Source organism: Diospyros lotus, chromosome 6, assembly GCF_014633365.1.
Source record: "Diospyros lotus cultivar Yz01 chromosome 6, ASM1463336v1, whole genome shotgun sequence".
Lineage (NCBI taxonomy): Eukaryota > Viridiplantae > Streptophyta > Magnoliopsida > Ericales > Ebenaceae > Diospyros > Diospyros lotus.
Genome location: NC_068343.1, coordinates 12,912,497 through 12,927,470, shown reverse-complemented (window position 1 = coordinate 12,927,470; position 14,974 = coordinate 12,912,497). Strand labels below are relative to the sequence as shown.

Genomic DNA, 14,974 nt, shown 5'->3' with positions numbered 1-14,974 from the left:
TAAATTGTGAGACTTATTTTCTTAAAATTATTTTTTAAAAAAGTTAGTACCAACGTACATGCCTTGAGACCGGGATAGTTGCATGCAATGAAAAGGAATGATACGTTTGTTATCTGTCCATGTATTTGGCAATATTTTTGCCCCCACTGATCCCTGGCCCTGGGATTCACAATTGGCCAACTACTTTTAATTAAATAAATGTCATGCCATCCGATGAACCAGGAGAATTGCGAGTGCATCGTCGTCGTCGTTAGTCACCTTTTCCAGTAAACGGTAAACAAACCTCTAATCCTCTATCCATCCTTCCTTCATCATCAGCCACTCAAGTTCAGCCAGAAAAGTTCTTCTCCCCGTGATTTGTTCAGTCAGTCAAGCCAAGCTATGCCATAGACAAAGAAATTATTTCTTCCGATCAGTTCAAGTGACGAGTGTTTATTCAACTGCAACAGATTCCATCGGCCTCGCTTCCACTTTCGTCATCTCAAACTGAGGCTTGGAGGGAAATACGAAAACACTAGATGCAGCAACTGAGGGCTGGAATCCAGCTGAATATCTCACAGAGGTAACAGTAATTCTAGGCAGCTGTTGAGAGCCCGACACCAACGGGACAAGCTTGTAACTGAGGATATGCTCAGACTTGGGCAAAATAAAAATCGTGTCGTTGTGGGGACCAGACAACACAAAACTCTGCGAATCCCCTAAAGAGAATTTGATCTCTTGAAGCAAATGTGTCTGATTCTGAATTCTGATGAAGTATGTGAAGGGGTTCCCGAGGATGGCATGAGCAGGACACTCCAAATTCACAACCAAAGGAGACAGCTCCACATTTATGTCCGGTAATCTGTGCCTGGTCAAAACCTCTGTTGCAGCAGTTGTACTAGAACTTTCAGGCCCGGAATCTCTTCGCCACCTTAGGCATACAGTTCCCATCTTTAGCATCGAGATATTTACCTCAGGAACGACAGAGAATACCTTCTTGAACTCTTCTCCTGGCATGAGAAGTGCAGGGTCTGAAAGGTCGTCACCCCTGTGCAACACACTGCAATATTCCCCAGTGTCATCCTCATCTACCTCAATAGACAATGATAGTAACTGCAATGGCACCTCTGCGCAGTTCTTGGCAGCAACAATGAGTGTACTGATTTCCTTGAGAGGCAGTGAAGGCATCTGATCAGCATCAGGACTTGGTTTGACCTTTGAGAGTAATAGAAGGTTCCGTCGAAAAGGTAGCATATATCGGTGGCTAAATACAAGAGCTGTCTGACCTTCTATCTGCAAGCTTTTGTGAACATTAACTTTCTGTGCACTGGGTTCATTGCTATATGGAGAATAGCCCAATGACACATAAAGCATGATTGGTTTGGGGCGGTGCCATTTTATTTTTAGCTTGCAGGACCATGAATCTCCCTCATTTATATATGGAACAGAAATCAATCCAAAAGAGGGCTGAATTTTTCGGATGTTGTCAGTTCCAGTTTGAGATAAATCTTCATATTCTATGCTGAGGAGCTCAACATAAACATTGTCCACGGAAAATGGTTCTACTTCCCTTGGACTGAGCAAGCCACCGCCTCTTGTATCCACCAGGTTAATCTTCAACTCACCCGCGTGGACTTTGTCACCCTTAGCTGAAATTATAACAGGCACAACAAAGATCTCTCCAGCTAAAGCAGGACCAGAAGCACCTAGTTTAAGATCCACTTGTGGGTCTGGTTCTTCAACCTGAATCGCCTTTTGGCCAGAGAATGCAAGACCAGGATCCTTGACTGGAAAAGATTCCACACGGTCTTCAAACTTCCAAAGAGGTAAATCATTCAATTGAGCAGGGCTTTCAGCCCTGCAACAGATTGTGAAGCTAGGTCCCAGTCTAGCAATTACAGAAACGCACTCAAGCTTTCCACTTTGGTCTGCATCAATCAATCAAATTGTTATGTTACAAAACAAGAAAAATGGCAGAATGAAAATAACTGTAGTGATCCTGTGAGTTCCTTGAATGATGGAGTTTATGCAGCAAGGGCACACTATGAGTAAGCAATGCTCTAAAAGGCAATTGTCATCCAATTTGATGAAACAGCATCAGCAAACCAGAAGGGCATGAAAAATTCCTCCCAGAACCAATAATAATAATAACATAAAAGATGATCTATAATCCTAAACATGCAAGATTAGCACTCCTATTGAAAGTTACTAGTCTTTGGATAACAGCAAATAAATAAACAAATTACGCAATTTTTACGCCTACCATGCATGTTTATTTTGAAAGATGGGATTCAATCTCTTGGGACATGATCTCTTAGGTAGATGATATACCAGGGGCCATGTAATGTGAACTTTTTCTGAGTGATAAAATAATATACCATATATACAACATATCAAGCCTTAATCCCACTAAGTGGGGTTGGCTACAAGAATTCTAGCAAAATGTATTATATTATTACATGAAATATAGTTTTATTATTATGCAAGTATTAAGCGGGTGAACCTTGTAGCAATATTACATTGCTCCTTTATGACTAGAAGGTTACTGGTTCAAGTTCTAGAAACCAGTAAGTTAAGAGTGTAAGACAACTCTATTCCAACACTCATAAAGTGGGGAGCCACTAAGAGATTCCATTTATTAGGCAAGTCTTACAATATAATTACGTTAAGCATGTAATAATGTTTTATTCATATAACATTATACACCGAGAGAGAGCCTTGGGAGTAATAGTAAGGTTGCTCCTTTATGTCTTCCACCAATTTTTTCTTGGTCTTCCTTTACCTCTTTTGCTAGATACTCATTTCATTTCATCTACTCTTCTCACAATCTTTGTTGATCTTCTCACATGATCAAATCATCTTAATCATGTCTCATGCATCATTCTTCAATCGAAATCGCTATGACCTTATTATGAATAATCCTATTTATAATTTCATCTCTTCTTGTATTGCCACACATCCATATTAACATTCTCATTTTCATTACACCAATATTTTGCTCATGTTGGTGCTTTACTACCTAACATTCTATGTCATACAGTAAAAACTAATATTTTATTTGTCTTGTAACATTTTCCTTTTTAACTTTAACAAATTCTCATTATCAAATAAAACATCAAATGCACTTTTCCATTTTAATCATCTTGCTTTAATTCCACAGGTAATATTCTCATTAATCCTCTCATCTTTTTGGATGATTGATTCATGATATTTGAACTGGTATTTTCAAAGTATGATTTGATTTTCTACTCTTACCATAATATCATCAATGCTTATATTTTTACTAAACGCACATTCCATAAATTTGGTTTTTAATCTGTTTAACTAAAAACCTCTAAATTCCAAAATGTTCTTCCATCTCTCTCTCATCCACTAACACAATGTCATTTGCAAATAACATACACCAAGACACCTCTACCTGGATATATATATAGTGAGTTGATCCATTAATAAGACAAATAAGTAAAGGCTTAAAGTAGATCCTTGTTGTAATCCAAATGTAATTGGAAAAAGGCTCATTATCCTCTTCACGTGCTTTGATACGTGTTTAATAGCCTATATATAAACAATTTGAACTGTAAACAAAATATGCAAATCCTTTTATTTATCTCAGTACCTTTTCCATTTGGCACTTGACCAAATATATAGTTTCCATGGTTGACCTACCAAGCATGATAGCAAATTAGTTTTCAGACACGATGGTTTGTCTTTTCAATTTTTTTCAATTACTCACTCTCTAAATTTCATAGTGTGGCTCATTAACTTGATCCTCTATAATTTTCATAGCTTTGAACATCATTATTCTTGTAAATAGGCACTAAATTGTTCTTCCTACACTCGTTTCACATCCTTTTCTATTAAAAAGAAAAAAAAACTAATTTTTATGATGAATTTAAGATGATCATTCTATAAATTGCACACCATTTTTTTAGCAAGCAAGGGTATAATAACAAATTCAAGAGATCATTAAGTCAACAGATCTTTCTTCATGCAAACCAAAAGTACTCAAGTGTTTGGGATGGTCAAAGCCAAGTTGGCACTAAAGGCAGGAGATCAGTGTCATTATATGAAACTTCTGGCAAGAAGAACTGTCAATTGTTGAAATCCACCCTACAACTATAATATATCCAGAAGAACTGTCAATTGTTGAAATCCACCCTACAACTATAATATATTTTTATTATGTTAACAACGCAACTGCAAACCTTAAATCCCACAAGGTGGGGTTGGGCAATTATTTTTAATTTTTTATTACGTTAAATGAAAAGAAATTATTCCACAGATTCTACACATTAGTATGGAAGTGTCAACAAAAATGTCCAAGTATATATTTCTAGAGAGCACTATTCCTAACCGAATTGAATGTTACAGATTGTAAAGCTTTGAAAATTAAAAAGTCCAAGGAAGTCTGGACTCACATATATATATATTAATTTCTAAATTATATCTAAAGCATGTAACATGGTTCTAACTTATATGAGCAATCCAAAAACATGTTAAACATGCAATGATCAATTTAAAAAAAAAAATCAAATTAAGACCTTGGGCAAATATTCAACAAGAATCCTTGACAAAACATGGAAACAGCTTGGCAGTATCCAAACTTCTTGTGATCAAACTGTACTTGCTAGGATGGATTATGATGGTTCAAAACCTCTAAATGGGGATAAAATAGCATAATGCTCTGAAATGTACTCCACGACTATACATATAGCACTATCCATTCACTAAACAAGAAATCCATAAGAGACAAACTGCCTTACCAGATTTTATGTTATATGTTAACCGTAGCCATTTGTTTTCTGAAAGCATCAGAGCAGGAGCAGTCTCAAACCTGCGACCTGTCTCACCCTCATAATTTGCAGACCTCTCAGGCTTCCCACCATTCACAATAGTAAAATCACATATTGATTGATTGAACTGGATTTCTAATTCATCAATCTCTAAAGTAAGAGGTAATTGTGATAGAAGTGACAGTGTAATCAAGGTTGGTGCACCAGGCTTAACCGTCTGTTCATGAAAAGCAACTGATGCAAGAAGCACCACTCTAAGAGGACTGACAAGATCAATCTCAAGATGAAGGGGTTGGTCACCAGTTACTTTAAGGTTGTTGCCGTCCTTGTTTGACAACAACCCTGATTCTCCTGCAACAAACTCAAATACTTCCTTGTGTATGATTTCTCTCTGAGAGATGCTTGCATGACCAGTGGGTTCACTTTCTTTAGAGCTTAAAAATTGGAAGCTAGCAATAGTGGAGACTGGAAGAGCAGCCATTTCAAGGGAATATTCCACAAAATCTTTCACTGAACCAAGTCTCCTAGAGCACTCTCGCAGATAATCCAGGACCTCCCATAATAAAGTGAGCCAACCTTCTTTTCTGTACAGATGTGCAACATTATCAAAAACTTGTTTGGCATTACTAAATTCATTCACAGCAAAATACTCCCTGGCCATCTCAAACCCACAATAAGAAGCCATTCTCTGGGCTTTCAAATTGGTGTACGCTTCAAAAGATTTTTTGAGAAGAGCGATAATCTCAAAGGAATCCTGGAACCTCTTCCCTTCAGCCAGAGCATAATGGAAATACTCTTCATCTGTAATACTGCAAAGCCAAATAAAAAATAGCGCATCTAATATCATCATTTCTTGAGTGTATGAAAACCAAAGGATATGATTCTGGATTAAAAAAGACAATACGCTTACGGTTGCATAACATATGTATCCGCTTCCTCAAGTAACCGAGCAAACTGACCCACATACACAGAAGGTACAACAGATTCACCATTGCCATCAACATCGTTAGTGGTAGTTGACATTGACAATGCAACTTCCAAACAGGATCTCTTCTCCTTCAAGTATTGAGCAGCTAACTGTTTCAAAACAAATTGTTAGAAGAATGTGTGTGTGTGTATACACTGCAATAAACTATTAAAGCTTTCAACTCTACATGATCAACCAGACTCTTCAGCACCCTCCTTTCATTGCAACCTTGATCTACCAGGCATCCATAATTATCCAGTTCATCAGGCAAATGTTCAAAAGATCCCAACCAACAGATTTGTTACCAGATGATTGAATAATTCAGAGCAGCAATGATAAGCCCCTCCCTGCCCCTAGATTCATGGCATGTCTAAGAATAGTCTAAGCAATTGGGGTAGGTAGGGGTAAATGGGCAAGAATTGTTCACTTATTGCAATTAAGCTGCAGCCAAACGGCAAAAAAACAAAAGGGCAAATGGGAGGGCTATAAGACCAGAAATGAAAGAAAAAGAAATTGCAAGTAAAGGTACTTTAATTCTTTAAATGCTTTGTCAAAAAGTTTAAAACTTTTCAAAGAAAGTGATAAGGGGAAAAAAAGTGATTACTCCCAGCCATGATAAAACAACTTCAGTTAGTTATTTAGCAAGAAATACCATTTTCTAGAACCTAGCCAAAAAAAGATTATGAAAATCTAAACTAAGAAGCATGTGAAAAATGAAGATATCCCATATAAATTATACAGCAAGAATACTCCCTTTGCACGTAATCCATAAATAATATTATCAGTAAGGACAAACATCTGAGGCAAACATAAATCTCATAGGGACAAAATATCTGAGGATGTGGAAAGGTTTTGACCAATCACGAAATAGGGTGTTGCTGGTAGTGTTAAAAATTATAGAACTGATACCATCAATTGTCACACACCCTCTACAGGTTATGTGACTGGCCATCAATTGTCACACAAATTTGTAGTTCACGAAGCCTACAAATCCTTCCATATTATTACCAATGAGAAATAATCCAGAATCTTATAGAAGAAATAAACTGATATAAAAACCACTAGCACCCTCAAAGTTTTACATAACCAATATAATTGGCAATAACTGAAAAATAAACTAGCTTAGACTGAGTCCACTGACATCCCCAATCCAAGCCCACATCTAGCCACTGCTAATCCTAGTTCTTCTCAAATTCTCTTCAAATAATATGTACACATCATTCTGATTTATCCCAAGCCCCATCTGATTTTGATTTCTTTATCTTTTTGCTTCCAATTTCTGATTTTACTTATGTTTGACTACGAGCCCAATCTTCCAAGAATTCTCCTATGGTTATCACTAAATCTAAATTCTGAAATCAAATTTATCTACAATCAGATTTTGAGCTCAACCTTAATTCACCCAAAACTACGATAATCTATTTGATGCCTATCCCCCAAAACTATGATTATTCATCTTATATCTCCAATTTCCTATTAAACCCCAATCCTTCTCAAATTCATCCACAAATAGTTATTCTCATCTTCAACAGTTTCCAAATTCCTGTCCTTTTTATTGATGGGCGTGTGTATATGTATTTATGTATTTTTTTTCCAGGTGTTACAGTTGCACAATCCCCTTTAACACCTTTAATATTAAAAGGTATTACTCCTTCTCACAGCCAATCCCAAGCCCAAATAAAAAAAGAGGTTGCATTAGGTAGCCAACAACAAGTGTACAAAATGTCAAATCTTCTTATCATAGATTGTAGGCAAAATATGATTGAAGAGCCAGAATTCATGTAGCCAACCCCACCTAGTGAGATTAAGACTTGATATGTTGTTGTTAGAAGTATCAGATATGGAAGCCATTGAGACTCAGGGGAGAGGGGGACCAGGGTAGGAATTGTCTAGCTGCCTGAAAAGGTGGTAAACATTTGGCATAGTCTTAATCAAGAAAAAGAAAAAGAAAATGCAGATTTGATCTCAGATACAAAACATAAAGAGGCTAAAAGGTTGAATTCATTGACTGGGATATAGTTGCAGATGATGGATAGTAATAAATTTACATGCCCTAACATTTATATTTCAAAAGGCAATAACATTCATTTCCAGAAAATTTAGAAAAGCATCTTTTTTATGTTTTCCAATTCATAGATAAAGTTGAAAATTTAGAAAATCAACTTTTCTGTTTTCTGATTGGAGATTCAATCATTCAACAGAAAATTGGAGTTGGAAAATTAGAAAATGTTTTCTACAAATGAAAAAGTCCTAAATATTTAAGATGGTATTGACCCATAGGGTAAGCCATGTACCTGATAATAACGAGCTGAACTGAATTCCCATTCACTCGGTCTATCCATAGCACCTGAAGTCAATGCTGGTATGCTTTGGATGCTAGCAGAACTTGTCTCAAGTAACTCAGCAAATACCAAAAATTGCCGGCTCAACCATTCCCAATGAAGAAAATTAACTTCTGGTACTCCCACTAGCCTCCTGTAAGAGGAAACGTGTTGGTGGAACCATGTGATTGCTTCTGTAAGCTTCCCACCATGCAGTAGCAACGTTGATATCTTGAAGTGTAATTGCTCTGCAACAGTTTTTATCTCAATTAACCGTTGAGTTGCAGGTAATCTTGTTGATGTCCCTATCATCTGTAAATAAAATAAGAGTTCACAGAATGGAAAAGGCTTATCAAACATAAAGCTTCATAGATAAAAAGAAAAACAGGTAGCAGAAAAAAAGCTCATAATAAGTTAATGCAATTCTATCTACACACGATGACAACAAATTTTCTAAAGTAGTAGTCTTAGGCAATCTTCCTTAATTTAAAGAAATCTGATTTGCAAACTGTGAATATGCTAGTCCCCTGCACAAGAATTACAGATGCAGATTACTTCAAACCACAGCCAGACATTCTACTTGTCATCCTACATGAGACTGCTTTGCCAATCTTCATTGATAAAATCAATAATTCTTTATGTGCATATCAGGAGTAGAGACAGACAACAACTATTTCCAGCAAGACAGCCAGTAAGACAAAAGAGTCACACTGCCATTTTTTTCCAATAGCTTATTTGGTATATTTCACCAGTGTACTTTTTGTTGTTCAATTGATAAATGATACAAATCTCGTCCATAGTAAATGTGGGAAGTGATATAAATGAAGCAGACACTGGATTGAAATGATAGTAGTTATTGGAATTTGGACAAAATTCAAGCTTACAACTCACAAAGGAATTTTGACTACTTCTTCTCTTTTTTATTTAATTTTCAAGTGAGAAGCAGTTTTGTAATTTGCAATTTGATTGTAAAGTGTATGCAATAATGAGATTTCGTTTATTGAATCCTTGTGGGTGACATACAGTCCATGTTAGCTTTAAGCTTCAACCTCAATAATTATTTGGGCCCAAACAATTGATCCCCCAAGTTCTTTTAGCCAACAAGATTGCCCTCTATGTATATGCGCCCATGTGTTCTTTGTATTAGTTTGTGGGAGGTACTGAGAAACAAAGAACTATTTTATCCTTTTTAAGGTGTGATAATATAATGGTCATAGATAAAGATGAATCCCAAGCTAGAATCCATGTAACCTCCACCTAGTAGGATTAAGGCTAGTTATGTCATTGTTGTTGAAAGGTGTGGCACATTATTCGTTTGTGTGATTGTTCATGAATTTGGGTGCAATTGGGCTTTGTCCTTTTTTCTCTTTTCTTTCTCCTTCTCCTCCCCTTCTTGCTTTATTATTTCATTTGTTCAATTCTCTTTAATAATATATTTGGAACTATGATTTGTGGAATGAAAAGAAAAAGAATGTTCTTATTATAAACACATAAAATGCAAGTACACGAGGGGCGGGCTTCCCCAGTGCAACAGGATTCCCACTTTGCAGCTTTACCTTGTTCTGCAAAAAAGTTGTTTCCACAATTCAAACCTGGGACCTTCCTATCACAAAGGAGACCTTTGCTACTAAGGGTTGCCCTCAAAATGCATGTACATGAATTATATCATTTTCTTTTAAAAAAAAATTCAATATCGAAAAATCCTTTTTCTGCATCTATAAACATGCTTGTAGATTGCTGGAAATAGAGGCTATGTGGGCAGGTGGAGGAAGCCTTTGGTCTCAAATAAGCATCATGTTTGCTTAGATGATGCTCCATCACTAGAAAATTTTCCGATAAAATATTTTGTGTCCATCTCAGTTCAATAAACGACATGCATCCTTTCTTAATAAGTTTATGGAACTGTGATACCTCAGAAGCCTCCATAAAGAAAGAAATCAAATGTTCCCAAAGCCATGACTACATAAGAATCTTAATGAGATGAATAAAACGGTGAAAAAGGAATACCTCTCGCACTGTATGATAGGCATCCTCATACAACCTCAAGGCTTCTAACCAGTCTCTTCGAAACTCTGCATATACAGCAGCCTAGCAATTCATAAGGTTTAGGTAAATATTAAGTAATCCAAGCAAGTGCATACAGAACAAATTAAATAACCACCTCTTGATTATTAAAAATAATAACAATAATAAGCAACAAATATCAAAATCCTGTAGATTGTTTTTTTGCTTTTTTGACAAGTCAAACACTTGCAACTTGATTATGAGACTAAGGATAAAAGTTACCAGTGCATTTAACTTTTAAAGTTTGAGTTGTTAGGACCAATCTATGCTAATCAAATGCATCAATCTCGTGCAAACAAGAATGGGATATGATCCTAAATCCAAAACTAAATTTGGTACCTTCAGTTCCTGTCATCCGATGTCGACTGGTTGTTAAAGCAAATTTACAGTCTGTTTGGGCCTCTGGTGGATGAGCCAAAAAGCACTTTTTGCGTAGACAAAAATACTTCTGTTTATTTTTTTATGGTGTTTAAAATTGTGTTAAGCAGTGAAGGAGGAGCAAATGCGATAAATAAAAAATAGACAAAATTGCCCACAACTAAAAGTGATTCTCGGAAAATCCCCTTTCATTAAAATAATTCTCACAGCAGCAGAAATTTCATGGCAGCACCAGACACACGCTTACATTAGTAAAGCTAGAATGATTAACTCAGTTCTCCCACAGTCCATGTAATGCTGAAGCAGAAAAAGATGAACTCAGTTCCCTATTGTCATGTCTACTGCTTTTATTAATAAGAGATCACTGCTAAGTCTTTGGTGCATTCTTCCATTTATACATGCTGCTAATCACATGAGTGAGTAAAAACTTATGAAAAGACATAATAAATAAACAAATAAACTGACTGAGTCAAATACTTTTTGAGTTTTAGGTAATATTTGCCTCAATCATTCAACTACACTCGATGGAGGAATGCTGATATTTCCATCATTCCACAAGAAATACAAAGCAACCTTGTCAGGTTGTACAGAGTACACAAGATACTCAAAACAGAACATGTTTTTGCAAAGCACTTAGCCAAGAAATTTGAAAAGCATATTGAATGTGGTGCAACCAGTAAAGCATTATATGAATGTTATAAGGAAATCAACAAAACATGAGGCTCATACCTTAAAGCAATAACGAATACTCATCTCAACTGAACTGAGGCTCTTCCTTTCAAGACGCATCTTAATCCTCCGTCCTTCATCCCGATAATAAGTATTTGCTAATTCTGAGAATGCAGTTGCCAGCCTGCAATGCAATTAAAACTAACAAATATGAAAACTGAAAAGTGGGAAAAAAAGAGAAGGCCATCTAATCTGGATACTCAAAAAACCAACATACTTATTGAGGGATTGTTTTAGTTCCACCGCATCATCTGGGACAAAGATAATAAGGTATTTGGAATCTACTTCAGCACGCTTCCGCAGAGCAATCATACGGTCTTCAGTGATGTCCTCTGCACTAATTCATACTACAAATTACTTAAAAAATATTTCTAAATTCTAATTACCTAAAATTTTGAAGAAAGAATAGAGTGATGGATCTGCAACACATGTTTCCCATGCTTTTACAGAAAAAACAAATAAACAATAAATCATATCTAGATAATAATGTCTGGCAGCAAAATAGTTGTTATAATTGCGACCAATAATTCAAATTCATTTGAAATTGAGACTCTTAATTTGACCATGATTAGGATTTCAAATTTGACTATGATTAGGATGTAAAATTCGATTGTGATTGGAATTTATCTCAATTGAAAAATTATTTTCTTAGTTCATCTTCTGATTAGGATATTAATGTGTACATTTACAGATGAGTTTAGATCTATAAATAGGTGCTCAATGCCCTAGAATTAGTGCAACTATATCACTACTATTGTACCAATATTATCGCAGTTATATTTTGTTCTTTATGTCCGTAATTTTTCTCGATTTAGGTTTCCCACGTTAAATTCTATGTTCGTTTGTGTGGTTGATGGTTTGATCGTGATTTGTTTTCAATCCAATAATCATCACAAACTGGGGCACCAAATCATACCTCTTCTGGAGTTTTCTTATCAATAGCAAAGGAAGGAGATCGATTCACCAGAAAACATGCCATGTTTGCAGCTCGAAAACACTAGAGATTGAGTTATAGGTTTTGTTGATTCTAATTTTGCAGGAGATCCTAACAAGAAAAGATCACTTACTGGGTAGTTTTCACCCTTGGTGGTTGTGCTATTAGTTGGAAGGCTACCTTACTTGCTACCCTGTCTATTATAGAAGCTAAATGTGTGGCAATTACTGAGGCTATTTACGAAGTCATTTGGCTGAAAGTGTTGATTGGTGAAATCAGTGAGAATCTTCAAGACAATACAGTCTATTGTGATAGTTGAAGTGTTATTTTTCTTACTAAAGATCAGATGTTTCACGAGAGAACAAAGCACCTTGATGTGATATATCATTTTATTTGAGATATTATTGCTCGTGGTGAAGTTACTGTGAGAATAATCAGCACCCATGATGATCCTGCAAATATGTTGACCAAGTCCCTGCATATTGCAAAGTTCAAGCACTATGTGGATTTGGTTGGTATTTGTCATGGAAATTAATTCTCTATGATTTTGTTGGAAAAAAATAATTATGAATAATTTCATATTTGAATTTCGTATCAAGGTGGAGCTTGTCAAAATTGTGACCCGAAATTTAAATTCATTTGAGATTGTGACTCCTGATTTGACCTTGATTAAGATTTCGAATTTAACTATGATTAGGATGTCAAATTTGATTGTGATTGGGATTTATCTCAATTGAAGATTTATCTTCTTGGCTCATATTCTAATCAATATATAATTTCCTTTGTACATTTACAGATAAGTTAGGTCTATAAATAAGTGCTCAATACCCTGAAATTAATGCAGCTATATCACTATTATTGTACTAATATCATCATAGTGATATTTTGTTCTTTCTACCCATGATTTTTCTCGATTTGGATTTTTCACATTAAATTGTGTGGTTGTTTGTGTGGTTGATGATTTGATCGTGATTTGTTTTCGATTCTTAACAATTGAATAGATAACTAATGCAGGATTCTCAGACTAGTAAAGAAACAAGGAATTTCGCCACAAAAATTGATCATTACCACCCAGCAGGAGCTACATTCAGGCAATTTTGAAGAATATTTTGCTCTTAAGAAAAATATGAGCACATAGAGCAGGTAACAGGATCATATATCATCTTGATTTATTTTTTTTTTAGTTTCTGGTTGGTACTTGAACGTTCAGGAACCCTGATCGAGAAGACAGAGAAACTATATCGTTAAGGTATAAGAGAAATTACCTTTAGAAGTAGAATGCCCAACCAGAACCAGAACCAATTTGATATTCCTTCCTCCAATCTCAGTTCTGTAAGTACGCATACAAAGATTAACAGAAATGCACGCAATCAAACAGTTAAAATGAGTGAAGATTCACAAGAGACACACTGATACGAGGTAAGGCCATCTTACTTGAGGTTGTCGAGATCGGTGCAGACCTGTAGCCACTGCGCGGGGTCGCCGGAAATGTGATCGGAGCTGAACAGGGCCGCGACGACTGCCGGAACCCTAGTGCGGTGCTTGAGCAGCCAATCCCTCCTCAAAATACCGGCGGGATGCGCGGAATCGGAGGGCGGCACCTTGGGGGCCTTGCCGAAGACGGAGATCTTGGAGAAGTCAGGAAGTGCTAGGGTATTGATAGGCGGCTGCCCCGAGTGGAGATGCGTCGAGATTGCCGTGTGAAGTTCCGCACACCCTACCAGCGCCACCAGCGCCACCGGCGGAGTTCGCAGCTCCTCCGGATACTCTTCCATCTCCCCTTCTCTCTCTCTCTCTCTGTGGTTCGTCCGCCTGCCCGCTGGATGTGTGTTTTTTGATCTGTTGAAAATGGAAGAAACAGTTTAATTCGTCTCGTTGTGCGGGGAAATTAACTGTTTAGACGTGGTTGCACCTGAAATAGGATTAGGAAAGGGAAATTATATTTACAGTCTAATGTTTTGCTTACAGTAATCACATTTAAATATAATTAAAATAATTTTAAATAAAAACTTATTTTTGTCATGTGTTTTTGCACTCACCCCTCTTCCCTTCTCATCGTTGGCCGCCCCCATCATCTTCTTTGTTCATTGTTATCGCCAACTTATTTTCTTAACAATGACGCATACGTCATCATCTCCATTCAAGTGTGTTTAGATTTGACTAGTGTCATTTTCATTTATCATTGTTGATTACCTCTTTCTCTATGTTGTCATCGTCAATGGGAGCAACGCACATCCATCATCGCCATCATCTTTGTTCGAGGCGTTCAAGCGCCCTTGAACCCAAGGCTTCGCAACCTCGAACCCTTGGGTTCAGCCTCTAGGGTTCAAGTGTGATGATGGTGGTCGCATTCGTCACAGTCATCGGTAGAAGTGATATGGCCGTCGATGATGGGGGATCGTGTTCCTCGCAGCCACTGGTGATGATACACAGACACAATTGAAAAATCGAAACAAGAAACCCACACCCACACCTACAATCAATTAATTAATTAATTTATCTTTTTTTACCTGTTTAGTTGGTTGCCTAGAAAATGAAAGATTTCGAAATATGCGTAGCCTCTTAACGTGTACAGTTGCTGCGTCGTCCATGAGTTTATCAGCAACATCTCATCGTGACAAGGCATCATTATCATCGATTTGATGTTCAATTTGTTGATAGATGCGTACCCGGCGTAAACATCCCCAAACCTTGGGGTTCGAGTGCGATGATGGCAACTGCGTTCATCGTGGTTGCTTGTTGTTGCCATCTTCTTTTTGCCATGGCCACCGTCTTCTCCATGGGAGCCGTCAGTGCCCACTTGTTGTGT

General features: G+C 36.8%; 1 protein-coding gene across 1 annotated transcript; it reads right to left on the bottom strand.

The window, feature by feature from the left end:
• Positions 1–63: 63 nt before the first annotated feature.
• LOC127803957 (uncharacterized) lies at positions 64–14,038 on the bottom strand. The gene is made up of 9 exons (XM_052340634.1): positions 13,600–14,038; positions 13,431–13,495; positions 11,449–11,563; positions 11,232–11,355; positions 10,068–10,148; positions 8,034–8,372; positions 5,683–5,849; positions 4,743–5,581; positions 64–1,907 (listed from the first exon to the last, which is right to left on the bottom strand). Exons 1-9 carry the CDS (start codon positions 13,938–13,940, stop codon positions 433–435), a joined length of 3,546 nt encoding a protein of 1,181 aa, XP_052196594.1. The 5' UTR covers positions 13,941–14,038; the 3' UTR covers positions 64–432.
• Positions 14,039–14,974: the final 936 nt, after the last annotated feature.